This window comes from Petromyzon marinus, chromosome 3 (assembly GCF_048934315.1).
Source record: "Petromyzon marinus isolate PM22_M1 ecotype Great Lakes invasive population chromosome 3, UKy_Petmar_22M1.pri1.0, whole genome shotgun sequence".
Classification (NCBI taxonomy): domain Eukaryota; kingdom Metazoa; phylum Chordata; class Hyperoartia; order Petromyzontiformes; family Petromyzontidae; genus Petromyzon; species Petromyzon marinus.
In genome coordinates this window covers 1,660,085-1,686,904 of record NC_133669.1, presented here as the reverse complement: position 1 = coordinate 1,686,904, position 26,820 = coordinate 1,660,085, and the positions used below count along the sequence as shown (strand labels likewise).

At 47.6% G+C, this 26,820-nt stretch overlaps 2 protein-coding genes and 3 non-coding genes across 5 annotated transcripts; all 5 read left to right on the top strand.

The window, feature by feature from the left end:
* The first annotated feature begins 748 nt into the window (after positions 1–748).
* On the top strand, positions 749–836 carry LOC116958730 (small nucleolar RNA SNORD100). Its single transcript, XR_004405462.1, has one exon. It is a non-coding gene; the product is annotated as a small nucleolar RNA SNORD100 (small nucleolar RNA).
* Positions 837–1,535: 699 nt separating this feature from the next.
* LOC116958738 (small nucleolar RNA SNORD100) lies at positions 1,536–1,623 on the top strand. The gene has a single exon (XR_004405463.1). It is a non-coding gene; the product is annotated as a small nucleolar RNA SNORD100 (small nucleolar RNA).
* A 637-nt stretch (positions 1,624–2,260) lies between these two features.
* Positions 2,261–2,345, top strand: LOC116958722 (small nucleolar RNA SNORD100). The gene has a single exon (XR_004405460.1). It is a non-coding gene; the product is annotated as a small nucleolar RNA SNORD100 (small nucleolar RNA).
* Positions 2,346–4,797: 2,452 nt separating this feature from the next.
* LOC116951202 (mitochondrial fission regulator 1-like) lies at positions 4,798–14,536 on the top strand. Its single transcript, XM_032969687.2, has 8 exons — positions 4,798–4,903; positions 7,021–7,112; positions 7,819–7,908; positions 8,370–8,467; positions 8,963–9,381; positions 9,930–10,179; positions 10,965–11,148; positions 12,160–14,536. The coding sequence occupies exons 2-8, from the start codon at positions 7,098–7,100 to the stop codon at positions 12,232–12,234; spliced, it is 1,131 nt and encodes a 376-aa protein (XP_032825578.2). The 5' UTR covers positions 4,798–4,903; positions 7,021–7,097; the 3' UTR covers positions 12,235–14,536.
* A 1,254-nt stretch (positions 14,537–15,790) lies between these two features.
* Positions 15,791–26,704, top strand: LTV1 (LTV1 ribosome biogenesis factor). The gene is made up of 11 exons (XM_032969677.2): positions 15,791–16,110; positions 17,033–17,164; positions 19,945–20,112; positions 20,576–20,663; positions 21,073–21,202; positions 21,574–21,790; positions 22,084–22,211; positions 22,916–23,073; positions 23,500–23,552; positions 24,938–25,132; positions 25,493–26,704. Exons 1-11 carry the CDS (start codon positions 16,108–16,110, stop codon positions 25,604–25,606), a joined length of 1,386 nt encoding a protein of 461 aa, XP_032825568.2. The 5' UTR covers positions 15,791–16,107; the 3' UTR covers positions 25,607–26,704.
* The last annotated feature ends 116 nt before the right edge of the window (positions 26,705–26,820 follow it).

Here is a 26,820-nt window from a genome sequence, read left to right as displayed (position 1 = left end):
AAAGTACTACTATGCAAGGAACCATGTGATGGACATTTCACAAAATGTTGGCGTGACATTTGAAGCTCGGTCTGTTGTAACATTTTTTTAGAAATATCCCAGTTCAAGTAAACTGGCGTACATTACTAATTATAAATATCCACCTAATTGCGTATTTTATCTAAATATAAAGCTTTACGATAGATTAATTGTATTAGTTTTGCAAAGTGTAATTTGTATGGAAGCTTTCGGGTCTTAATTTTACGCTAATCTGTTCACAACTGCTTAAGACTGGTGACCCATCGACATTACTGTTAAAATATAACCAGCGATTGTTAAAATATAACCAGCAATTTCCAGGCAGTTTGAGCCCCACAAATGTATATTATAGATACATACCATATACAATGATCGAACTCGTTTAGAATGCAAACGTCAATTTTATCCGGCAGTATCTTGAGACACTAATATATTATAAGTTGTAATCGTTTCACAAGTCTCGTATACAATTAACGTTTTGTGTTTCCTATCTGAAGTGTGTGTTTGCTGTGGGCATTGGCCAGCAGAGTGGCTGAACGAAGCTGGTGTTCATGGTCCAACAAAGATTGTGGGAGCTGCACCAGGTTGGGAACTGGCCCAGTGAACGGAGGAGGAGGTGGTGCCTGGTGTGAAGAGAGGTTGTCTCTGATGCACCTGCCCAGGTAATAAAACTCGTGTGAGGTGGTGTGTGTGTCTAGGATCCGTGTGGTGGTCAGTGTCAGTCCGTTGCTGTGCCTATGATGATGTCCTGGCTCCCTCTACTGAGTTTGTTCATGAGGATGACTGCCATATCCGTTACCCATTTCCACTGAGGCACAGATTTTCATTTAAATGCAATTGCACCTCCAGACGCTGTAAAGAACAAAATGATGCATAGCAAGCGAGTCGTTGCAGACATCCTGAACGATTGTATTGATTTGAATTTAGAAATTGTTCATGCCTTGTGCAGACTTGATCATAATAATAACAATCGTATTGAATGCACGTGTATCATTTTTTTTAATATACACTATTTAATATACTGCAGCATAACAACTTGCGAATGGTGGTGACTCAGGATTAAAGAAGTGTATTTCGTACACACTTAAACATAACCAGCAATATCCAATTGGTTTGTAATAGGCCGCACATACATATCGTACATACGGTCTACATGTCACGTTTGTCATCGAATCGTGTAAGATGTAAACGTCAATTGCACCTGACAGTCTTTTGAGACTATCATTTGAGAGGTTCTAGTCCTTGAATAAGACTTAGGCAATTGTTGTTTTGTTTCCTAGCAGGTGTGTGGTTTTGCTGTGGGCATCGGCCAGCAGAGTGGCTGAACGAAGCTGGTGTTCATGGTCCAACAAAGATTGTGGGAGCTGCACCAGGTTGGGAACTGGCCCAGTGAACAGAGGAGGAGGTGGTGCCTGGTGTGAAGAGAGGTTGTCTCTGATGCACGTGCCCAGGTAATAAAACTCGTGTGAGGTGGTGTGTGTGTAGGATCCGTGTGGTGGTCAGTGTCAGTCCGTTGCTGTGCCTATGATGATGTCCTGGCTCCCTCTACTGAGTTTGTTCATGAGGACGACTGCCATATCCGTTACCCATTTCCACTGAGGCACAGATTTTCATCTAAATGCAATTGCACCTCCAGACGCTGTAAAGAACAAAATGATGAATAGCAAGCGAGTCGATGCAGACATCCTGAACGATTGTATCAATTTGATTTTATAAATTGTTCATGCCTTGTGCAGACTTGGTGATGATATTAAGAATCGTGGTATTGAATGCACGTGCATCATTTTTTTTAATATATACTAATATACTGCAGCATAACAGCTTGCGAATGGTGGTGACTCAGGATTAAAGAAGTGTATTTCATACACACTTAAACATAACCAGAAATATCCAATTGGTTTGTAATAGGCCGCACATACATATCGTACATCCGGTCTACACGTCACGATTGTCATCGAATCGTGTAAGATGTAAACGTCAATTGCACCTGACAGTCTTTTGAGACTATCATTTGAGAGGTTCTAGTCCTTGAATAAGACTTAGGCAATTGTTGTTTTGTTTCCTAGCAGGTGTGTGTTTTTGCTGTGGGCATCGGCCAGCAGAGTGGATGGATGAAGCCTGGTATTCCTGACCCAAAGAGCAGACGAGGTTGGGATCTGGGGCGACTGCTCTGTGTGCCCAGGTACAACTCTTGAGGTTTTGTGCAGGGGTCTATGTGGTGGCCAGGGTTGAGGTCCGTAGTTGTGCTGATGATGATTACCTGGCTCCCTCTACTGATATTCATGAGGAAAACTGCCATATCCGTTACCCAATTTTACTGAGGCACAGCTGTACGTTCATGACAATATTGTAACACATGGGCTTCGAAGAATACATCTGATATATCTGTGTGAAAATAACTTTTTACAAACGATACGTAGATTTCATGCAACGTTTTTTTGGATATATATTTGCACGAGGTGTAGATAATTTCTACATTGTTGGGGCATAGTGAACTTAAACATCTCTTTTAAGGAATGTATATAATGCTTACCTTATGCTTCCTGTAAAATGTTGCAAGTTGGTATAATTTAAATACAATTATTTGCGAACAATGACCTACTTAATTTAGTTTTCTTTAATTTTATTTTTACCTACGTGACTTTCCCGAAATAACAGTATGAATCCTTGCAGTCATGAAAACTTCAAATCTAGAATTAATGACCTACTTGCACGGTTATGCTGGTAAAAATGCATCTCTGTTTTAGCCCAATTGTTTTGGCTTGACAAGGTTGGGTTGGCCAAAATGTGTTTTTTAGTTCCATGTGGTGATACGTGTGTGCAGTATTTAATTTCTTGACCAATAGTACTTTGTTGTTTACAGAATGACCAGAAGAGTTTGTCGAGGTTTAAGCAGAGAAGAAAAGAGATCATCATGGCCGTTTGCTGAAAGTCAGAACTGAAGATTGGGCTGAAAAACAAGAACTTCACTATTCTTATTAACGGCATTGCCCATGGCAATAATTAACTGTTATAATATAATCATGGAGCATAATTTAATATTTTAAAATGTATTATTGCCTCCCCTGTTACACATTTTTTTATGTAACCAATAAAACACTTGCCAAGTTGTGAACACTGCCTTATAAAACAGTCTGCCTCGGCAGCAGACCATCCCACCTGATGATGGACGCTTGTGTTGTGCCCGAAACGTCGTGATTTATTTTCTACCTACGTGACTTTACCGAAAGAACCGAAGAGTATGGATTCCTGCAGTCACGAAAGCTTCAAATAAAGACTGCTTTATAACATTAAGCAGTGCATGAAATGGGCCGGTGTACGGCTGTATATACTTCTCGGAACACCAAATGTGTATACTGGCACACTTAACATTTTAACCTAACATCACCAATATTGGGAAATGGTCGTGGGCTGCAGGATCAACGTTTCGTACCGGCACTTCTGTATTTGCATTTAAACCACTGACCAGAAAAATAAGGGCTAATGAGGCAATGGCCCTTAAAGTATTGGAAAGGCAAAGAGTAACGTTTAATAGATTTACATTTTTGTTCATTGTGAAGCGATGTTACTGATGAATGGTTGAGTGTGTAACAGTCCCTCATTTTTAAATATATTTCGATATAGCATACTGTTATGCTTGGTAAACTTGCATCGTGCCAATGTTAGAACATTTTGGCATCCACACAATGTATATAATTTTTTATCCTTCGAGTCCAAGACACTTAATGCCACATGAGTTACAAATATATGAAATGCAAGTATGGATTGAAAGTTTTAATAAAAAAAATTCGTATTCCAACTTTTGTCTTCTACAGTTGTGTAATATTTCAGAAGCGTTGACTTTGGCATATTTCTGGTTTTTCTTTGCGAATGGAGAAACCAAAGCGGTGACTGCAGGGTCGACTTAGTCCAATAGGACTCGTGTATTTGGGAGTAATGGACGAATCAACACGTGGTTTTGACGCATGTAGCGAGTGTTACCCGCACCACGTTAGCGTTGTCGACCAAAGGACGTGATTGGCTCATAACCACCACCATCCCCCGTCATTTTAACCAATCGGCCTCAAAACGTAACATTCGTCAATGTGGCCTTCAGATAGGGTGGGGGAGTTGAAAAGGCGCTACGTTTTGGGCAGTGGCCCGAATTCTCGAGTGCTGAGATGGTGAAATGTTAACTACCTCGCCTGGTATACAAGAGGTCGTGGGTTCGATCTCCACCCTGATGCCTGCTGCTGCTGTATATTTGGAATTTTCATGTCTCGCTCCCCATGCTCGCATGGAGTTTTTTCCCTCCGGGTCCTCCGTTATGCCCCTTCGTATTTAGAATCAAGTTTTTGTCTGCTGCTATAAGTTCCCACACGACGATAAGCACTTGGTTGAGCTGTCATTTGTGGCCAGCTCGCTTCTGAAAAAAAGTTGTATAGCTCAGTATGCCTTACCGGGTAGAATAAAATAATAGTTTGGTAATGCAGTAGTGTGTATATTAAATTTCTTAACACATACTCTTTGGTTCTTTCGGTAAAATCACGTAGGTAGAAATAAAATACCGAAAGAACCAAAGTATGGATTTCTGCAGTCACGAAAGCTTCAAATCAAGATCCTTAGCACATGTTGACTTAACGGGAAGCCGCTTATCGGAAAGTTGGCAAGCCGGCTGGGTTCGCACTTTGTATTTCCCACTTGGGATACGCGCGGTCTGTGCCGCCTCGCCTTCTCATTGGGCTGCCTCAACGCGGTCGAGCCAATCGGGGGACGCGCTGCTGAGGAGCGCGTGCCCACCGACCAATCGGCCGTCTGAGGAGGGCGGTCAGGGACACACCAGCCCCCCCCCCCAACGCGTGCGGTCTGGGAAATGTAATCGCTTGGAGAACGCGTGGAGGTGGCGGTGAGTGGAGAGACACGGAGACACGGGGAGAGACAGAGACAAGGGGGAGACAGACAGAGACAGAGACATGGGGAGACAGGCACTGGGAGACACAGACACGGGGAGACACGGATACAAGGGGAGACAGACGGGGAGAGACAAGGGGAGAGAGACGGAGACAAGGGGACACAGGCACCGGGAGACACGGGGAGACACGGAGAGACACGTGGAGAGAGACAGAGACAAGGGGAGACAGAGACGGAGACACGGGGAGAGACATAGACACGGGGAGACAGACAGAGACACAGAGACACGGGGAGACAGGCACCGGGAGACACAGACACGGGGAGACACGGGGAGAAACAAGGGGAGAGAGACGGAGACAAGGGGACACAGGCACTGGGAGACACGGGGAGACACGGAGAGAGACGTGGAGAGAGACAGAGACAAGGGGAGACAGAGACGGAGACACGGGGAGAGACGTAGACACGGGGACAGACGGAAGCTCTGGGTGACAACGAAGCTCGCGGCACCATACCGCCACATCACTCCTCACACCACTCCACATCACTCCTCACACCACTCCACGTCACTCCTCACACCACTCCACATCACTCCTCACACCACTCCACATCACTCCTCACACCACTCCACATCACTCCTCACACCACTCCACATCACTCCTCACACCACTCCACATCACTCCTCACACCACTCCACATCACTCCTCACACCACTCCACATCACTCCTCACACCACTCCACGTCACTCCTCACACCACTCCACGTCACTCCTCACACCACTCCACGTCACTCCTCACACCACTCCACGTCACTCCTCACACCACTCCACGTCACTCCTCACACCACTCCACATCACTCTTCACACCACTCCACATCACTCCTCACACCACTCCACATCACTCCTCACACCACTCCACATCACTCCTCACACCACTCCACATCACTCCTCACACCACTCCACATCACACAGAAACGTCTCTCGCACCGCACTACATCACCGCATCAAATCACCATCGCATCAACAACCATCACGGACACAGCCCACCACCAACATCACCACCAACATCACCAAACTCCAAAACCCACTTGCGCACACACACACGACACGACATCATCACCAGTCGTACGGAATAACGGCACTGCCTCCCATCATCACCATCACGCCGTGTCCACCCCGTTACCACCACCACCACCACGCTACTACATTACTAAGGCACATCCTGCGCTATTTGCCACACGAAAGCGACTCTTTCTCGCCTCGGGGTAATGGGCACGCAGAGAGAGGATGGGGCAAAGAGATTGGAAAATCAGCGGGTGGGAATGGAACAAAAACACGCACAAAGCAGTTTGTCGACGAAGATCCACGTGGCTCCATGTGCGGCCCTAGGCTAGTAGACTTTGTGACTCTCTGAACAGTGCAGCGCCAACAGTTGCTAACTCACGATGCTGACCTTGCACGAGGTCAGACGTGCGTGGCGATGGCGTGGCGATGTGGCGCCTCGGGTTCCAAAGCTTCCGAGGCTGTTGTTACAACATCGCTACAGGCATGCGTGCGTGGCCGATGATGATGATGTTCCGTGTGGCTGTCTGACTGACAGCCTCGTTACGACACAATCACGGCCACCTCCCCCTCGTGTTCACTGGAGCATCTGGGGTTTGGGGGCACTTATTTCACATCGGCACCGGTGAGAACGAACAAGATACGGGGAACATTCTTTTCCCCACGTGTTTTCCTTGGCGGGCGGGAAATCGTGTGACCTCCAGGCAGGTGATGGTGATTACATTTTAAGAGTGGGTCTTAACGGACGTGTGTGAGACCGCGTAGCAGAGTGAAAGGCATAAAGTTGGATAATGGTGATGAGACTGCAGGAAATGCTGTACGATTGCAGGAGGGGTCTGGCACATGGAAGGAAGAGATGGCGAGCTGTGGTGGCATTTGTTGCGATTAAATTTTTCCACCCACAGTTGCTTCAATAAATTCACTGGGACAAAGTATTTTTGTTCACATTGTGCAATACATATTGTGTACTCATATTGTGTGGTGTCTTGCTATGGGTTGCATCGTATTGTTATAGTTCATGCCAACGATCCTGTGTTAAATGTATTTGTTTTCAGCTGCGGAACGCCGTGGTAGTTGAGAGAATGTGGCGGTGAAGGGACGAGACGAAGAATTTGCCGCGACCCAACTCAGAATGGGCACACCGCAGGTATGAAACCCACTTGACAGCCAGGAATGTTTCCATGTTGCGTTGCAATTAAGCAAACAGTGTTTGCATCCATAAACCGAACTGCTTCCTGTGTGTATCCATATACTATATATATAAAATGTACACACACGCAAAGGTCCATGGGGCTGTCAAGATCAGCATCGCCCAGCTGCATTTGTCTGCGCAAAGTCTGTGCTGGTTTCAACTTTCTGGGTCTCACGAGCGGTCGGACTTGCTAAACAAATGCTGCTGGGTGACCAGATGCAGTTTGGAAGCCAGGATAAACCAATTTCCTTCTCAAAGTTGAGCCACAACCCACCGTTGTCAGTGAGACGCTGCCTGTTCTGGTGTAACGTCTGTGGGTAGGGAATGATGGTGACGCGAGGGTGGTATGTGTGCGTGTGTGTGGGCAGAATGGGAGCGGTGGTGTGGCGGTAAGCACGCTGCACTACAAACCCGGAGACCCGAGTTCGATTCCCGTTCACGGCCAACACCAGTGACGAATATCTGAACCGGACCCGGGCCTCATCTAGGTTGACTCAGCCTCAATTGCCTACCTGATGTGATGTGTAAACAATTGAGTGCCTGGTGGTGTTGCCCACCCACCTACTCTCGTGCCGTGCCAGCCTTCACAGGTGCTCAAAAGTAGCACTTACCCCAACAGTCTGTTAAAGGCTATACGGGGGATCTTTGTCTTTGTTTGCAGGATGGGAAGCCCTACGGTAGCTCTCGTAGCCTCGTGCGCCGCATCGCGTCCCATCTTCCTCTCAAGCCGTGCGTGCGAGCCAACGTGCAGGTGAGGGAGAGCTCGTTCAACACTTGGGTCCTCCAGCCACAGTCATTCATGCAAGGGCAAGCGGTTTTCAGTACAGATCCATTTGTGTCTTCATGTTTCGTTTTTTTTTAAATAGCACAACACGTGTATATATATATTAGCACCGCAATTATATATTCTTACGCACGTACACCAATTCATGAAAGTGTACAGAGAGGCAGACGAAGGGTCCGTCGTGATTTTTATGGTTCAATGTTATTGCCCCAACTCAGAAAGCCAGTATCAACATTGGTACAGCTGTGTAAATCTACCTAGGTTCATATAAGTCTGTGCACATAGGTATCCAGTGAGACTTAAGGAGTATGATGGCTAACATTAGCGATGGACGGAACACTTTTTGATGCATTTTCAGTCACCTTTTAATTTTCTGTTACCCGGTAAATAGCGCAGGTGTGGGTGTCTGCGTGGGTCTGTGCATGCAGTTGGGTGCATGGCGGTTGGGTGAAGGAGCCAGGGAGCTGACTCTTGCTGACATCGTGTGGGTCGTAGACGATGAAGGGGAATCCTTCACCAGACTCCGGTAACTCTTTCCACAATGCAGTTTTTTGAGGGCAGGACCTGATCTGGAGAAATGGTTGTGTTCGCTCTCGAGCGACACTTATTAAAGAAAGATGAATTGCAATATTTCTAAAAAAAGAATCATATTCCGATGTATTTATTGAAATATATTTGTATGCTCCTCTGCTTTTAACTTGAGAAGCAGAAATATTACAACTGTGACCGTCCATGTACACGGTCACCTTCCTCTGCAGTGACGAAATGGTACTTTAATTTCGTACGTGCTGCACGTGCCTTATGATTGGTAAACTTGTCGCAGATTATGTAAAAGTTTGCCGATTCAAATTAGGATCCCTCTTTTTTTGAGTCCCTGGCGTAAAGACGTGAGCCGCTTCAATCAGGCTCATATCCAGCAAGCGCGGGATGAAAGCAGTGTTGCCATCCTTCAAACGTTGACCGCCGCTTAGTGCCGGGTCATAATATTCACTTTGCGTTTCCCCCCCCCCTCTCCTCTCAGGACAGAGGTGCGGCCGGAAGTCTGTGATCATAGTTCACTCGGCAGCCAACTTGCCGCGGCGGCGGCAATGATGCTGGTGGGGTGTGGGGGGAAAGAGTCGGGCTCTGCGGGGGTGCGCAAGCCACGGGGCGATGGGGGCGAGCGGGGTCTGGCCACCCTGCTGGAAGCGGCTGAGCCGGGAGAATGCGACTGTGGAGTTGAGGCTGCGTCGAGCGTGGCTGCATCGAACGAGGCTGCGTCGAGCGTGGTTGCATCGAACGAGGCTGCGTCGAACGAGGCTGCGTCGAACGAAGCTGCCCCGGACCCACCAGTGCCTAGCGATGAAGCCATGCGCAAGATATCCGCACTGGAGGAGGAGCTGGCTCGGCTGCGCAAACAGATTGCCATGATCGTTGCTGTGCACGAACAGCAGGCTTCTTGTGAGTTTCAAGCGGAATTGCTCCCAGCCAGTAGTTGTATAATATCACAGAATGAAATTTTGTGATACTTTTCACGCTTTACAAATATGCTTGAGGTGAAGCAATGTGAACACAATTTTAGTGTTAATGTGTATTAGAAAATTACCATAAAGCTTGGCGAAAAAAAAACCTAGCGATTAATAGAAAAGCCAATTTTCAGCCAAGATGATGATGTCACACTGTGTGCAGCTCGCCTCTTGGTGACGTCATAACGTCTGATGTCATCTCGTTGCGTGGCTTTGAAGATGACGTTATATCTTAGGTAAATATTTCTGAAAACGTGCATTTTGTAAACGTTACAAAATCCATATTCGCAATCCATGCATGATTTGTAGTCCTAGTTTCTTGTCTGTTATGCACGTAACAAGTCATCCTCCTGAAACAGTTAAGACTCAAATCAGTCTTTTCTGGGAAAATAGTAATTAATTATTCCTATTGTCCAAGCACCGTGCCCAACTGTCGCCACCTGTCTCCCTATGCGCCACCCTCATGTCACTGGCACCCCGCAGGCTCCACCTCTCCCGATGGCCCCGCTGCACCCCCTCCGCCGCCCCCAGGCCCCCCTCCACCACCCCCGCCCCTGCCCCCCACCGGGGCCGGTGAATCCTCCCGGGTGTCGACGCTCGCCCTCATCAAGCAGCGGCGTGCGGAGAAGGGAGGAGGGGAAGGGGGAGCGGAGAAAGCGGCGACCGCGTGCGTCCCCAACATGATGGACGTGCTTAAGGGCATCGACAAAGTGAAGCTGCGCACCGTGGACAGGTGAGGCTGTGACGACGCGTACCACCGCTGTCGCGACGCGTACCACCGCTGTGACGACGCGTACCACCGCTGTCGCGACGCGTACCATCGCTGTGGCGACGCGTACCACCGCTGTGACGACACGTACCACCGCTGTGACGACACGTACCATCGCTGTGACGACACGTACCACCGCTGTGACGACGCGTACCACCGCTGTGACGACACGTACCATCGCTGTGACGACACGTACCACCGCTGTGACGACACGTACCACCGCTGTGACGACACGTACCATCGCTGTGACGACACGTACCACCGCTGTGACGACGCGTACCACCGCTGTGACGACGCGTACCACCGCTGTGACGACGCGTACCACCGCTGTGACGACACGTACCACCGCTGTGACGACACGTACCACCGCTGTCGCGATGCGTTCTATCGCTATTACCATTGAGGGGTGTCTCATCGCCTCTTTTTCTATCATGTTTGTAAAGGAAGATGAGCATATAATTAGCATGATTGAATCCTATACATATTATAACATTACTTGTACCACATTATTATACCACCGGGTATTGATGTACCCTGTATGCACAGCTGCAGTGGCGAGACGTTGCCAAACTTGGCAAAAAAATCATTTGTTACAAGCTGCACGTGCCTTACAATTGATTGGTAAACCCGCCAATTTTAATCAATGAATCATCGCACGTACCTGTATTAATGCGTAATTTGTAGGATGTTAACAGAGGTGAGAGCCGTCGTGCGACTACTGTGTGCTTGGCGTGGCTCTGGGGATGCAGGTCACCGGGAGGAACGCCAGCCAAGGGGAAGCAGGGCGAGGTGGACGAGGATGACCCCGTGGCCATGATCGCGGCTGCGCTCAAACGCAAGTTCGCGCACCGCTACAACCGGGACGCGTCGCCAGAGAAGGAGAGAACCGGGCGTGGCCGACCACTGCCGCACACTGGCCCTGAGCAGCCCAAGGTGAGAAGGGTGCACGTGTGCATGCATCTGTGCGTATGAACGCAGTGGGGAGCGGTAATGTAGTGGTTATGCACTGTACTATAAATTCGGCGACCAGCTCACGACCAACACCAGTGACGAATATCTGCCTCAAATTAGTCCTTGGTATGGTGTGTAAACATCACCACTGGGGAGACAAAGGCAGCCAGGCGTGGTGTTGACCACTCACCATCTCGTGTGCTGTGCCGGCCTTCATAGGTGCTCATGAACAGCACTTGCCCTAATAGTCATGCAACGAGTAGGCATGCAATGATTCACCACTCCCCAGCGATAAAACAAATAGTCACGGTTAAAGTGAAGATCATGTTTTTTAAAATGTTTTATATATACCATCTCGTTTGTTCTTTTGTTCTTTCCGTGAGCCTAAATTAACATTTGCATATTTTATATTTACTATTTACGGTCCTTTATCAATCCACCGCTGGATAAGAGCCTCCCCATGCTGAATCGGTCATGGAGGGTTTTCTGACCATACTGACCATACACACCTCGCTGGACCTGTTCTGATGTCACTCATCACTCATATTAGCCACGGCCGGCAATTGAAATCAAGTTTTCAGGCTCTATGCACAGAGCAATAATCACTTCGCCATCACATATTACTACTATAATAGCCCAGAAATGTGTGTAACGCGTGTGATGTCACTCCACATGCCGCACCCACTCCCCCCGTGATTAATAATAAAATAATCATGAGCGGGTGGATTTTTACATTTACGCGGAAGAAGGTCGAGTGGAAAGATATATTTTTTCTCAAAGTCGCTTGAAATATGACGTTTCTTTACAGAAAGTGACGGTCAAAAATAAATCTACACAGCAGTGCTACATCCGTACGTGATGTCACTGCCAAAGAGGCCCCCCCCCCCGTCATACTATCATAAGCAAGTGAGTGTGCTTTTCAACAAGGGGAGCTGTTTCATTCACATTTGTCAGTGCCATGCTGATCACGCTTGTTGTGTTGAAACTCCACAGTTTGGGCAGCACATGCTGAGAGCCACTGGCAAGAGGAAGTCTGTTGAGAACGGTGCCCGCCAACTCCGACACTGAGAAACCAGCGTTGGAGAAAAACAACGCCTCGCATCGATGTACCGAGTTGCTTCTGCAGGTGCTATCACATTTAATTTTGGTACGCAAAAATGACCATGTCGTGCACACAACATGTGTATTGCCTTTATTTTAATTGCTGGACGAGTCGTGCAAAAGAGTGCCTTATCTTTAAAAAAAAATCCGCCACACTGTAAATTGCCTCTTTGTGGGATCATTGCCTCTACGGTAAGCAGTGTGCATATTCAGTCCACAAAGTAGCATTTTTCAACTGCCATAATATTTACGCACACTAAAACGTTGATATTTATATTTGTAGTAACTTTGTTTAACACTAAAACGGCTAAAATAATTGCAAGCATATCAAGACACTTTTGATAATTTGCATTACATTATAGGAGCTGAATAACAGTATTCATATTTATGACCAAAGATGCACATTTCACCAACAACTCTAAAGTACTTTATCATTTCAGTTTTCCACGTATGCTTACGTAGCACATTGATTGTTGAATGACACTATTCTTGCATTCCATTTCCACGTTTTAGCTCTTTGCTTTTAACTCATGTTGCCCAGGGATTGTACGGGAACAGTATTGTTTATGACATCCCTTGCGAAGTAACCATAATGGTATACAGAGGCACCGCAAGCAGTTTAATAAAACATGGCCTTGTCTCCTGGCCCAAGTCGGCACAGGGTGGTGATACTCCTCTCCTTTCGCAGCCCTGATCCAGTGGTGTAAACTCCACATTTCTATGGCAGGGATCAGTTAATTAATTTAGCAGGGGACCAATCTCACAAACACTGGTGATGTCCTACCAAGGTCAACTATTGTTATTCAATATATTGATCCTTCAAGGGTGATGGGCTGAGTAAACTCTCAACCTGCCTCTGAAGTTTGGCATTTATTTACCGGAGGTGTGAAAGTATTACTGCTTCCATAGAATTCGTGCTGATTTTATATCTGTTCAGCACAGAATGCCTCTCTGGGTAAACTAGTTCTGAAGGGTATGTGTGCGGCAAAGTTACATTTTAACTAGCATGCATTTTCCATTGCATTTGGATTTTATTTTACATACCTCTATATAAATGTTCAACACGCTTTATCATATCAGTCAAAACCAATTTCATGGAATCGTTAATTGCCAATGTAACCTTGTATTGCCTGAAATGCAAATATTGTAGAAATACCACACCATATGAAAACATGTAATGTCTGAGCTAATATATTGTGTAAAGTACTTGCCATTCACATTTTGTTCTGCTGATCTTGCCATTTGTATTTTGAATGGTTTTGCTGCCATAATGCGTTGGTCAGCCTGTGTTGATGATAATGCCATTTACTGACCAAGGAAAGCCTTGCCGAGTCTCAAGATTCATTTTCAGGAGGATAGTGCTGCTCCAGGATGTTTGGCCAATTCCATTACAATGTGCTTGGCGTATGGGAGGATTGCCTGGAGAAAACTCACGGAAGCGAGGGAGCAGTAACACGTTAAGTTTCACACAAATAGACTCAGAATTCATTCATTTTGTGTCCATAATACCAGCTTTGTCAGATCAATGACTATTTTTTCAAGATTCAAGAATCCGTGGCCATGTTGATATGTCTTGACCACCTCGCAGCCAAAGCCTACGGTAACCTGGTATTCTCAGGAACTTTCACGTCGAGGTTTCTGCATGACATTGTTCGTGACTCCATTGCTGTGTTTTGCGAGTGCAGGTGTGGTTATCTGCAGATCGTTTTTTTTTGCCAAGTACTCTCTAATGAAGCTGTTAATGTAATGGCGTAAGAGAAATACATCAGGAATTATTGCAAAGAGTAATGATTACCCCACGTTAACAGAATGCTGTGTGGGATATGATATCACAACTTAAGTGTCCTTTTAACCCCACTTGGTGTTGCATCTTCAACCATGCGCAGTCAAAGACTTTAAATATTGTATCAGAGCTGGAAATAATACACGTAAATGTATTGAAAGCAGATACACTAACATAGTAGCGGACATCACAAGTGTAAAACAAGTTCTGAATTGTTAAAGTTTTGTGGCATTTCATGCCTTCAAAGTTCCTTTTCACTCCTCACGTGACAAAAGTCAAGCAATGATGCAAGCCTTGTGTCAGGGTTTAAATGAACACTCATACTTCGCCGGTTAATAATGAGAATCTGCGATTCATTCCAGTGACTGAGCACTTGATCAATTAAACAATGAATGTCGCTTGCTAAAGAGTTGTCGGTGTAAGTTTTGACTAATGTGTCGGCAATGTCTTGAGCTTTTAAGCGAATTAAAAAACAACTTGAATGAACCGAGTGCTGTTATTCTGTTCACTTTTGCTAAAACAAGCTGGACTGCTGGCATTTGATTGGGGTGTGTCTTGTCGTTCCGCGTGTCTTTATGGGTTGTCTTGCAAGACGTTTGGTCGGCGGGGAATAGCACAGCACAATATCCTTGAGGAGTGGTTCTCAACATTTGTTTGGCTACTGTCACCCCCCTTTGTTGAATGTTGTTTCAAATGAGTACCCCCCCCCTTCCCCAGTTTCCTGACCCAACATGGTTGTGAGAAATAAAGTATGAATAATGACCATCAATATTTTAACCAATTGTCCATTTTGTGAGGTATATCCTAAACAGCTAAGTTACTGCAAGCGAATAAAAACTAGTTTAACACGTAGGCTTTCGCGACCAATATTACTCATAATAATAAAGTGTTTTGGGTTAGATCGCGTAAGTATGTGTCGTAACCCTCCACCACCCGACCCAGCCAGTAAGGTTTGCCACGTAAACAATGCGCCAAATAGTTGCGACTTCAGCCCACCGGTGTGTTGGAGAGTAAATCCACAAAGTTTACACGCAGCATCAGCGGGACATTGTCCAAATTGTAAATGTTGTGGATTTACTCTCCAACAAACACGTGGGGCTGAAGTAGTAACTAATTGGCGCGTTGTTTACGTGACAAACCTCACTGGCTGGGTCGGGTGGTGGGGAGGGTTACAACACATTTAGACTTACGCGATCTCACCCAAAAACCTTTATTACGAATAATAAAAACTAATCCAACAGACGCTCTCCATGCGCGGCGTAGTCAGCGCTCGCCCCATTTTCTCTTGGAAACCCGCGTTGTTCACGGTCAATGAGTTCAGAAAGGTATTTTATATCGTTACAGCTTCATCATATGGATTCATATTTTATCGCGGTTATTTCATATTGGCAGGTTCACACACAACATGATTATTCACCAATGACTCTCACGCGTGACATAATTTCACACGTTTATAAATCGCCTCACGTAACATCCCCCCCCCCTCGCCGGCTGTGAGGCCGCTTGCTCTCTCGAGCCCAGAGCGCCCTCCAGCTGCGGGGAAAACTTCTGCCGGCAGTTCGCGTGAGGAGGGAAGTTCCACGGCCTGCGCCTCTACCTTGCGCGTGCGTGACGTCGCCGCGCGCGTTTCGTAAATCTCAGTCGCGTTCGGCCTCCCCATCGCTTTCCGTACCCGCGCCCTCACCCCTTTTCTTTGCACATTTCTTGCTGCCCCGAGGGCAGATTCGGAACGAGGCGTGCCGGCTTCGCGGCGGCGGTGATCTGCCCCGGGGGCGTTTGTGAGTTTCACAGGCGAGAGCGGCCCGCGGCTCCACGCTCGCCGTGTAACCCACCGCGTCTGTGGGCCGTTGTCGCTTCGTGTCGGCGTCAATTTCGACTGAAGTCGCCTCCCCGAGTTTGCTTCGTCGGCGTTGTGAAGGAGGGGAGGGGGGGGGGGCAGAATTAGCGGCGCGCGCGTAGTAATACGTTCGTCGGTCGCAAGTAGACGAGGTGCGGGAACGCGACGCGGGAAGAGGCCGGCTTGATACGCGTAGGCCGGAGGAGCACGTGGCGCCGACATGGTGAGCGATGGTCGTGGTTTTGATGTCCTCGTGAGTCGGGCAACGGTGCCCGAGTGGCTACGTACCGAGCTACGAAGCCGTGACCCCGAGTTCGATTCCCGCTCAAGGCCGACATCGGTGGCTTTCTGTCGGAGCTGGTTCCTATTGGCCTCTTCGTAAAGTCGGCTCGGCCTTAGAAGCGAGTTGGCAACCCACCGGCCTCGTGTAACGTTCACGAGGCGGTGATGATGGGTAGGTGGTTGTAATGATGATGATGAATGGTGTGGTGGTGATGATGTTAAGGTGATTGTAATGATGAGGGTGGTGATGATGTTAAGGTGGTTGTAATGATGAGGGTGGTGATTTTGAATGGTGTGGTGTTGGGAAGGTGATTGTTATGATGGTGGAATTTTAGGATGATGGGGTGGTTGTGATGTGGTGATGATGATCGTGGTGATGATCATGGGAGGGTTCGGGTGATGGATATTCCAGTCATCGTGATGTGAATGCCGCTTTGCTGATATCCCTGTCATGGTCAAATTATGTAAATAGCGATGATACGTAATGCGATGGATGACATAAACGGTGTTTTTGGTGTTCGCCTTTTGCCGTTCTCTTGTCGAAAACTGGTTGACAGGCCCTAAAGAAGGCTGGTGTAGACCAATCAGTCTCAAAGACAGGGCATGTTTTTGTTTGCATGGTCACCACAAGCATGTGTGGTTAATGCAGACATGATTCCTTGCAGAAAGGTTTCTGTTTAATATTTGAACATCTCAACACTTGTTTATTGCCAGAAAGGGTAACACCTATTCTTATACTGGTGTCGTTGGTGATGTAACGGACCATCCTTGTGATATTTAACCGCCTAATTAAAAACCTCTGATGCCTGTAAACATAGTGGCTCACCAACGCGACATCTCTCTCTGTTGCCCTGTGCGCGCAGCCTCACAGGAAAACCAAGCCGTTCATCGACAAGCACAGCGCGGTCAAGTTCCACCTGGTACACCGCAGCCAGCACGACCCCCTGCTGACGGACGAGACAGCCCCCCAGCGCGTGCTGCTACCCGCGGTCAAGGTACCCCCCCTCCCTCCCCGTACAGCCGAGTTCTAATTTGTGAAGTTAAACCGCGTGAGAACTTCAAAGAGCAGGCCAGCAGGTCCGGTGTGTGTGGGGAAATTGCAAATGTGATCAGAGTAAAAACTATATATATATTTTTATTATTAAAACATTTTTTTTACTTCCAATGTATGTAGACTTGATTGATTATTTACGCTCTCAGTTGGCATCGAGTCCGATATTCGGCAGGCGCCCAAAGATTCTTCCTCACCAGCCAATGCGATGGCACGGCAATTTGGGGGCGCTCTGTGTTTACAAATGCCTGGGCCGATTTTTAGTCCCAGTCCGTTGTCACTGCAGGGCTCCTCTCATTTGCGAGAGTGACGTGTGTATTCTTAGCTCTTTCGGTAAATTCATGTTGAAGAATATGAATTACTGCAGTCATGAAAGCTTTAAATCAAAATTTAGTGACGTGTGTGTTAGAAGGATATGTCAGTCGCCACTGATGTTACAGTGAGGGAAAAAAAGTATTTGATCCCCTGCTGATTTTGTATGTTTGGCCACTGACAAAGAAATGATCAGTCTATAATTTTAATGGTAGGTTTATTTTAAAAGTGAGAGACAGAATAACAACAAAATATTTTTCAGAAAAACGCATGTCAAAAATGTTATAAATTGATTTGCATTTTAATGAGGGAAAAAAGTATTTGACCCCCTCTCAATCAGAAAGATTTCTGGCTCCCAGGTGCCTTTTATACAGGTAACGAGCTGAAATTAGGAGCATACTCTTAAAGGGGGTGCTCCTAATCTCAGCTTGTTACCTGTATAAAAGACACCTGTCCACAGAATTAATCAATCAATCAGATTCCAAACTCTCCACCATGGCCAAGACCAAAGAGCTCTCCAAGGATGTCAGGGACAAGATTGTAGACCTACATAAGGCTGGAATGGGCTACAAGACCATTGCCAAGCAGCTTGGTGAGAAGGTGACAACAGTTGGTGCGATTATTCGCAAATGGAAGAAACACAAAAGAACTATCAATCTCCCTCAGCCTAGGGCTCCATGCAAGATCTCACCTCGTGGGGTTGCAATGATCATAAGAACGGTGAGAAATCAGCCCAGAACTACACGGGAGGATCTTGTCAATGATCTCAAGGCAGCTGGGACCATAGTCGCCAATAAAACAATTGGTAACACACTACGCCGTGAAGGACTGAAATCCTGCAGCGCCCGCAAGGTCCCCCTGCTTAAGAAAGCACATTTACATGCCCGTCTGAAGTTTGCCAATGAAGATCTGAATGATTCAGAGGACAACTGGGTGAAAGTGTTGTGGTCAGATGAGACCAAAATGGAGCTCTTTGGCATCAACTCAACTCGGCATGTTTGGAGGAGGAGGAATGCTGCCAATGACCCCAAGAACACCATCCCCACCGTCAAATATGGAGGTGGAAACATTATGCTTTGGGGGTGTTTTTCTGCTAAGGGGACAGGACAACTTCACCACATCAAAGGGGACAATGGACGGGGCCATGTACCATCAAATATTGGGTGAGAACCTCCTTCCCTTAGCCAGGGCATTGAAAATGGGTCGTGGATGGGTATTCCAGCATGACAATGACCCAAAACACACGGCCAGGGCAACAAAGGAGTGGCTCAAGAAGAAGCACATTAAGGTCCTGGAGTGACCTAGCCAGTCTCCAGACCTTAATTCTATAGAAAATCTGTGGAGGGAGCTGAAGGTTCGAGTTGCCAAACGTCAGCCTCGAAACCTTAATGACTTGGAGAAGATCTGCAAAGAGAAGTGGGACAAAATCCCTCCTGAGATGTTTGCAAACCTGGTGGCCAACTACAAGAAACGTCTGACCGCTGTGATTGCCAACAAGGGTTTTGCCACCAAGCACTAAGTCATGTTTTGCAGAGTGGTCAAATACTTATTTCCCTCATTAAAATGCAAATCAATTTATAAAATTTTAGACATGCGTTTTTTCTGGATTTTTGTTGTTGTTATTCTTTCTCTCACTGTTCAAATAAACCTACCATTAAAATTATAGACTGATCATTTCTTTGTCAGTGGCCAAACGTACAAAATCAGCAGGGGATCAAATACTTGTTTCCCTCACTGTAGCTGTTGGACAGGAATCAAACGCAGCACAGAGTTGACAGCACGGTGTGCGAACCACTGCGCCACTGCTCTCCCCTTACTCCATATTAAGTTCGAGATATTTGTTATGCTTCTAATTGGAAGTGATCTGGGTATAGCACACAACACAGGGCTGAGTCTCACTGAGTTTCCATTGAGGATTTGCAGAAATTCAAATCTAAATTGGCCACGACTATAACTGCAGTCACTAACCCCGAACTTTAAAACCTAACCCTTAACCCTAACCCCTTAAATTCAAAGAAATCTAAACAAGTGGCATCCATATTTCGCAACCTAAACCCAGTGAACGTGATCGGACAAAAATATGGTCTGTGGATATATATCTGCGTGGATAGCACCAAGCCAGCACCACCGAGACCCAGGGTTCAAATTTAGGTCTCAGCCACCGGTTATTAAACATTGTTTTCAAGTGTGAGTTGATGGTTTCAGCTTCGTCACTGATGACTGCACAAAACAGCATCGCAGAGAATTTTATTTTCACTGAATTCAGCGAAGTCAATCTTAATTTTCTCTATTTAATTCTTAAGTAATCAATTAGGTAATTTTTTTGTAAGGACATGAACACATTTATCCTTCCCATTTGTATACGTCGAAACATCGTTATTGTCATCGCCTTTTCTTAATGCGCGTGCGCAGAACAGTGACCTTGAAAAGAGAAAAGAACAACAGCGCGACTTTGGTGTCTTCTTCGACGATGACTACAACTACCTGCAGCACCTGCAGGAGGCGTCGCGGCCGGCAGAGTTGGTGTCGGCGCCGCCGAAGCGAGCGCAGGATGCAGCCATCGAGATTGTGCACATCCCGGTAAGATGCCAACATCCAGAGCCGCTTGCTCTGCAGTCCTTGGTCCATGGCGTGCATTTCGTGGTGCGTAAAGTATATTGGGCACTGCTTAGATTAATCGATTTAAAGTTGGTTTGTATGTTCACGATACATACCTCCAAATTGTGCGACTTTGAAATGTGATGGTTATATTTAGGCCAATGGTGGAAATTAGAATGTACCGTAACGGTTCATTGGAGCACAGTTTGGGTGTTGGTGGTGTGTGTATGTTGAACATATTTCGCACCGTACGTAGCCAACTGTGCAAATCGGAGGTGCGGGGAAAGGACAACAATCTAAACACAAAAACAGTTCTAAAGAAATGAGTTTTTAATCTTATTGTGAGTTGTTGCATACAACATTTTGGTCACACGTGATTGTGTTTGGGGTCTGGAGTTGAAATGAATGTTTGGGTGTTGAGTCGCTCCGCTGTGCTGCATTCCAGGCTGCGAAGGTGCAGCTGCCCTCCTCGGTGTTTGCATCGGAGTTTGAGGAGAAGACCGGCTTGCTGAATCGCGCAGCTCCCGTTCCCGGTGATGTCCCCTCTTCCCCGTGGCCGTGCTCCTGGCTCGAGCCGGCATTTGTGGTTGTCCACATTCGTCGGTGTTCTTGCTGATTAAGGTTACGTTAGGCGAATGTTGCGTTTTGGTGGAAAAGTGCTGAGGTCTACATGTTACAAACGAATCGAGGAATTGCCGAGATGCAGCGTTGCGATTCCATTTGATCAAATTATATTTTACCTTCAGCTGCTGCAGGTATCGCAAACACCCATTTATTCTACAAAACATGCACAAAAAGAAAAATGAAAAGATCGAGTCTTAACGTACAACGCGTGCATCACAAGCTAAAAAATAGATTTTAATGGGTGAATTGCTGCGTCAAGTAGGTTCCCTCCCGTCCACCCGTTGCAATGTGGGTGTGCGTGGTGGTTGCGCTTTGCAGGACCCCGTCCGGACTGGGACCCCGACGTCGTCGCGGCTCTCGACGATGACTTCAACTTTGACGACCCAGATGCGGAACTCGATGACGATTTTGTGATGCAGGCGAACGCTGAAAGAGGCGACGCAGAGGGGTGAGTGGAGATGCTCTTCCACTGCGTGTCATTCTGTACCACTTGGCACCACTGCGGTGAAGTCAGCAGCAGTAGTCCTATGGATAGACTCTCCCCTGTCATATGAATGTGGAATTTACACCACATGGCTCAGGGCTGTACACGGGAGACAAGCACTGCCTCAATGTTCATTTCAGCAAGAAATCACTTTCACCTGCTCGACTTGACCATAGCCTGAACCGTTAGCGTATTGCATAAGACAGCCGTAATGAAGAGCCCTTTTTTATTTTGAAATGTGTTTTTATTAAAATTTTTTATAAATGAATGCCCCCAAGGGGTTTACGCGAGGTGCCAATAGGTGACGATTGATTAATGGCGCTGTCACTGTGCAGAGCGGGCGATGAAGCGGCGGGGGAGTGGGAGGACGTGGACGACTCGGACGACATGAGTTACGACTCGGACGGCCCCGGCACGGACGACGGTAGCCGCGGGAAGGAGTGCCTCTTCATGGACGAGGAGACAAAGACCAGGTTCACCGACTACTCGCTCACCTCGTCGGTGATGCGCAGGAACGACCAGCTCACGCTGCTGGACGACCGCTTTGAGAAGGTGTGACTTGCACCGCGGTGCACCTCGGCGTTGCCACAGAGATCGAGTCGTGCCCACGGTTAACATGGAATTAATACAAACGAGATGGTAAAAAAAGGAAAGAACGGATCGTCACCCAGAATCGCGACATTTCATTTGGCCCCACAGGGTTGTGCAAGATATGAATCGTGACATGGCCAAGTACCGTCTCGCACAGCCAAAGCAAGGCTGCTTTTCAAACGGTCCTGAGCTATCATTTCGCACCAGTGGTGCTGCTGATCGCGACGCGACCATTTACACGTTGTCGTCCTCAGTTCTTCGCGGCATACGAGGAGGACGAGATCGGAGCACTCGACCACTGCGAGGTGGAGGGCAGCATCCCCGCGGGCAGCACTCGCCTGCAGGCCGCGCTGGACGACTTCCACGCTCGCGAGCAGGCCGAGTGAGTGAGCGAACAGCCTGTTGTTTTGGGTCGCGTCTTCCAGTAACTGGGGGTTGGGGGGTTGGGGGATCTTACTAGTCTGAGTGGCGGTGAGTTTGTTGGAGTGCTTTGGGGTTAATACTGCAGGTGTGTTAAAGTTACAAATAGTGGATGTTAAAATTCACGCACGGTCATCCATTCGCAGGAGTCGGCCATTGTGTGCTGGCGTTATAGTCACACTTTGCCAAATTTGACAAATACCTGCAAATGTACTCAATTGGGATCACGCAAAGCAACATCGTGCTGTGAAACTACTGCAGATTGAAACACCACCCCTTGGTAATAACCTTACGCTGTAAGAATGCCGCAAATGCACTGAATCAGCTTTGGTCTTCGAGTAAACAAATTCTTTTCTTTTTTGTAAATATACATTGAAAGTTACTGACAAAAGGAATAATTAAGGTGTTTGAAGAGTACTTAAGTGTGAAGCCATGTTTATAAATTAAACTAAGAGTAATGTCCATGGAGAGGGGTATATGCAAATGTTTGTGTTTTTAAATACTCCACAAAAGGTTTCACCAGGAATCAAGCGAATTTCCTATGCGTTGTGACTCCTTCATGCTGATTTGCAAAACGTGGCTCGCAGTGTGCCTGCAACTGCGTGCCAAGTATGTGTCACTTTAGTTTGGATTTTTTTCAAATTTCGAAAACCATTTTCTCCAAAGGCACCAGAGGCCGGACGCGAACCAGGAGGAGCGTCACAAGCATGGTCCGAGGAACAAGGAGCAGGGCAAAGGGGAGAGCGAGGAGGAGGACGACGACGATATGGTGGAGGTGGCAATGGAGAAGCCGGCAGAGAAGTGGGACTGCGAATCTATTATCAGTGAGGATCTCTGCACCAACATTTGACAGCCTTAACAGTCACAGTGGGGCCCCTTTAACAATCATCTCCCCACTGCGCGATGACCTGTCACAGATCTGGGTGACGATATTATCCAATCAGAATATTTTCGTCCCAAGTTTACCGTTTTGTTTCTCATACGAGTCTCTTGTTTGCCAGTCTCTTGTTTGCCATTCGCATGATTACAGAATTAGCGTAAATTACAACTTTGTTTCTCCTATGCACATGATTCTACGTGTGAGAATAGGTATTAATTGATTCGCCCTTGCCTGGTGAAACCAGTCCGAGTCAAGCGCTTCGTGAATAATCGCCAGAGTGTAAATTAATCATAAAACCTTTGATTGAAACTCTATTTGAAGTGCCTGGCGAGGCATTGGTATCTGGGTAACTTGTTTTGCTCTCTTTCAGGCACGTATTCCACCCTCTACAACCACCCAAAGCTGATTGAAGAGCCATCAAAAGTGAGTAAATTTCCTTCAGTGCTTAAACAAATATGCAGTCATGTGAATGTGTGTTGTGTCAATAAGTTGTGTGAGTTAGTGTGCACTCTACTGAAATTGTCGTGTCTCGTGACAATGATTCTGAAAATCTGTGTCTTTTGGTTTGTTTTGTAATCAATTATTTTATTGTCTGCTGAAGGGCCATTCATTTTCACTACATGTTATTGACGAATGTGAGTTTAGTTAATTGTGCGCCACTGCCAACGTAGCAGCATCACCGAATAATTTGTTTAAAACAGTGTCGCGTTTAATCAGTGTACTTTTGATGCATAAGCAATTAGGAAATAACAGTCACTACCCAGGAAAAAAATAATGTGTTACACAGTGGAATTATCAAATTAAACGAAAACCAACTGTTATCAATCTTGACTTTAAGCTTTCGTGACTGCAGGAATTCATATTCTTGGGTCTTTCAGTAAAGTGACGTAGATAGGTTCAAAGAAAATAACACAAAACTACGACGTTTCGATCGTAACACAAGCAATCGTCATCCTAGTTTTTTGTTGATTTTCTTTGAACCTATCTATGTGACTTTACCGAAAGACCCAATAATACAAATGCTATAACTCGGGTTATTTGTGCAGGCACCTGTCTGCTACCGGTTAGCTCGCCACACTTGATAAGCCGGTTTAATTTTGGGCATGTGAAGCACAGTTGTGAATCCCAAGGATCTCGTCCTTGTAGGTTCAGGTGCTCTCAGTTGGCCATTCTGAACCCTCTGAATTACCTTAACCCACCTCAATTCAAGTTGCCTTTCAAAGCCACTGTACGTGTGTACAACAAAATCCACTTCCCACTAAGTGATGATCACATCACCACTGCTTTGTGCCACGCTAAGTGCATGCACTTGAGGCCACGTGAATAGTGGAAGGCTCGCTGCTGGCAGGGGGTTATGGGTGGGACTGGCCGAGATGGCTGGCAGATGCACCACCTGGCCTCCCTACTGCGCCACCATGCTGTGTTGCATCTGTACGGCACTCTGCTCATTGTTGCGAGCGTCGCTCCACTGCACGTACGCATACAAATAAAGACAAAGATCCCCTGTATAGCCTTAACAGACTGAGGCAAGTGCTGTTAGCGAGCACCTTTGAAGGCCGTCACGGCACACCACGGGGTGGGTGGCTGGCACCCCGCCTGGCCACCTTTGTCTCCCCAGTGAATGTCTCCACACCGCACGCATCCGGTACCTAGCGGATGCCCAGGACAGGTTCAGATAAGAAACGAACCCGGGTTGCTGGGTTCCTAGCACAGCACGCTAGCCGATATGCTACTGTGCCCCACACGGACGCGTTTACCGCGAAGTTGCTGTGGATGACCAAGGCGCGTGCCGCCCCTCCCCTACCCAGCCCATGCGCGTATCGCGCAAGACGGGCCTCCCGCTGGGCGTGCTGCCCCAACGCGGCCCCACGGCGCGCCAGGTGGAGCGCATGGGCACCGTGACGGCCGCCGACCTCCCCCGCGCCGCCGCCGTTCCCCGGGCGCCGGAGGAGACCCCGGAGCAGCGGCGCGCGCGCAAGCACGCCATCAAAGAGGAGCGCAAGGTGAGCACGCCGAGTCCCCCGCCCTGCGGCCAGTCCTGGTGGCGTTTTGTTCTCTCTCACGCGCAGCGCCCAACACACACCGTGATCGGCGACTCCCTACCGCCGCCACTCGGCGTCGATCTTACGTGGATATATAGTGGGCACCGCTGAACCGGATTGGCCCAGATACGTAATGTCCTCGTGGAGAGTGTCTGCAATTCACCACCTCTCAATACAATCGAATAGCTCTACCAAATTCAACTGAATCTGTGATGTTTACTCCACATAAAGGCAAAGAAAATAACGAAGCCAGTCTCTTAAAAACTATGGACGTATGGCTGCAAGCGTGACCACGAATGACGCGCGTGTCTGTGTGCGCAGGACCGGCGTCTGGAGAAGAAGGCCAACAGAATGGCGTTCAAGGAAGAGAAGGCCCGACAGGAGAAGGTCGTGCTGAACCTGAGGCAAAACCTGCAGGGCGTGCGTCTCACGTGAGCGTGCGTCTCACGTGAGCGTGCGTCTCACGTGAGCGTGCGTCTCACGTGAGCGTGCGTCTCACGTGAGCGTGCGTCTCACGTGAGCGTGCGTCTCACGTGAGCGTGCGTCTCACGTGAGCGTGCGTCTCACGTGAGCGTGCGTCTCACGTGAACGTGCGTCTCACGTGAGCGTGCGTCTCACGTGAGCGTGCGTCTCACGTGAGCGTGCGTCTCACGTGAGCGTGCTTCTCACGTGAGCGTGCGTCTCACGTGAGCGTGCGTCTCACGTGAACGTGCGTCTCACGTGAACGTGCAGCACCGGCTGGCAGGGGAGAGACGATCCGCGGTGGACCAGCAGCACAGCCGCTGAGGCCTTCGTCTGTCGGACATTCAGAACATTAGGACGGACACACACACACACACTACACGGATTCATAATAAAGTAGGCAATATGCACCCATATCTCAAGTTAATGATGTGCACATTGTGGGGGGTTGGTGGATTTGCATTTTAAGAGTTTGAAGAAGAGGGATTATTTTTTGGAGGGCAAAAGAGATGTGTGGAGAAGAGGGAAATGAGATGACACAGTATTGGGCCTTTGAGTCTGTGCAGAGCAAACTTAAAAAAATGTGAATTAAGATACAAGGACTGAAGCTCCCCGCCTTTTCAAGCTGGGGGCTTCAGTTCCTGGAGAAGCTGCCGCTACGGGGAGCTAAATGTTGGGTACGACCCGAAAACACGGAGCGATTTATTTTTACTTGATCCAACGTGCGCACCCCTGGAGTAAGGCTAGCGACGCCGAGTTGGGCGTCATTGTCTGCTCACCAGTTGTCGCCGTGCCGATTCGAGCGAGTTGGGCGGAACAGCAAGCCTCTGCGTGGCCACCCGAGTTACAGATCGTGCGTATGGAGCGAGTGTGTACACCGCGACCTCCCCTGCATGGCTATCCGAGTTGCCAAGCGAGTGTGTGCACAGAGACGACCCGCCACTTGGCCATCTGAGTCGTGTGCGGAGTGCGCCGGGCACGCGCCACGTGGAGCTGTCGATCTTTTCCGTTGCCCACCCTTTGCGTCGACTTGATTTCAATATTAAAGGGGGGAAAAAAATCCCAACCCCATCCTTGCTTGCATCTTGATATGTTAATAGTACATTTTATTAAAACGTCTGATCAAGTATAACAGGGGCATACACGCCCAACCGTTTTACTGGGTTAAAGGGCGTTATAGAAACATG

Excerpts from the sequence above, each read along its gene's own strand:
- LOC116951202 (XM_032969687.2), top strand. Across the intron at positions 7,909-8,369 it reads GCGTGCGAGCCAACGTGCAG|TTGGGTGCATGGCGGTTGGG; the intron begins GTGAGGGAGAGC and ends CTGTGCATGCAG. Across the intron at positions 9,382-9,929 it reads GCACGAACAGCAGGCTTCTT|GCTCCACCTCTCCCGATGGC; the intron begins GTGAGTTTCAAG and ends GGCACCCCGCAG.
- LTV1 (XM_032969677.2), top strand. Across the intron at positions 21,791-22,083 it reads TGGACGACCGCTTTGAGAAG|TTCTTCGCGGCATACGAGGA; the intron begins GTGTGACTTGCA and ends TGTCGTCCTCAG. Across the intron at positions 23,074-23,499 it reads GGACTGCGAATCTATTATCA|GCACGTATTCCACCCTCTAC; the intron begins GTGAGGATCTCT and ends GCTCTCTTTCAG.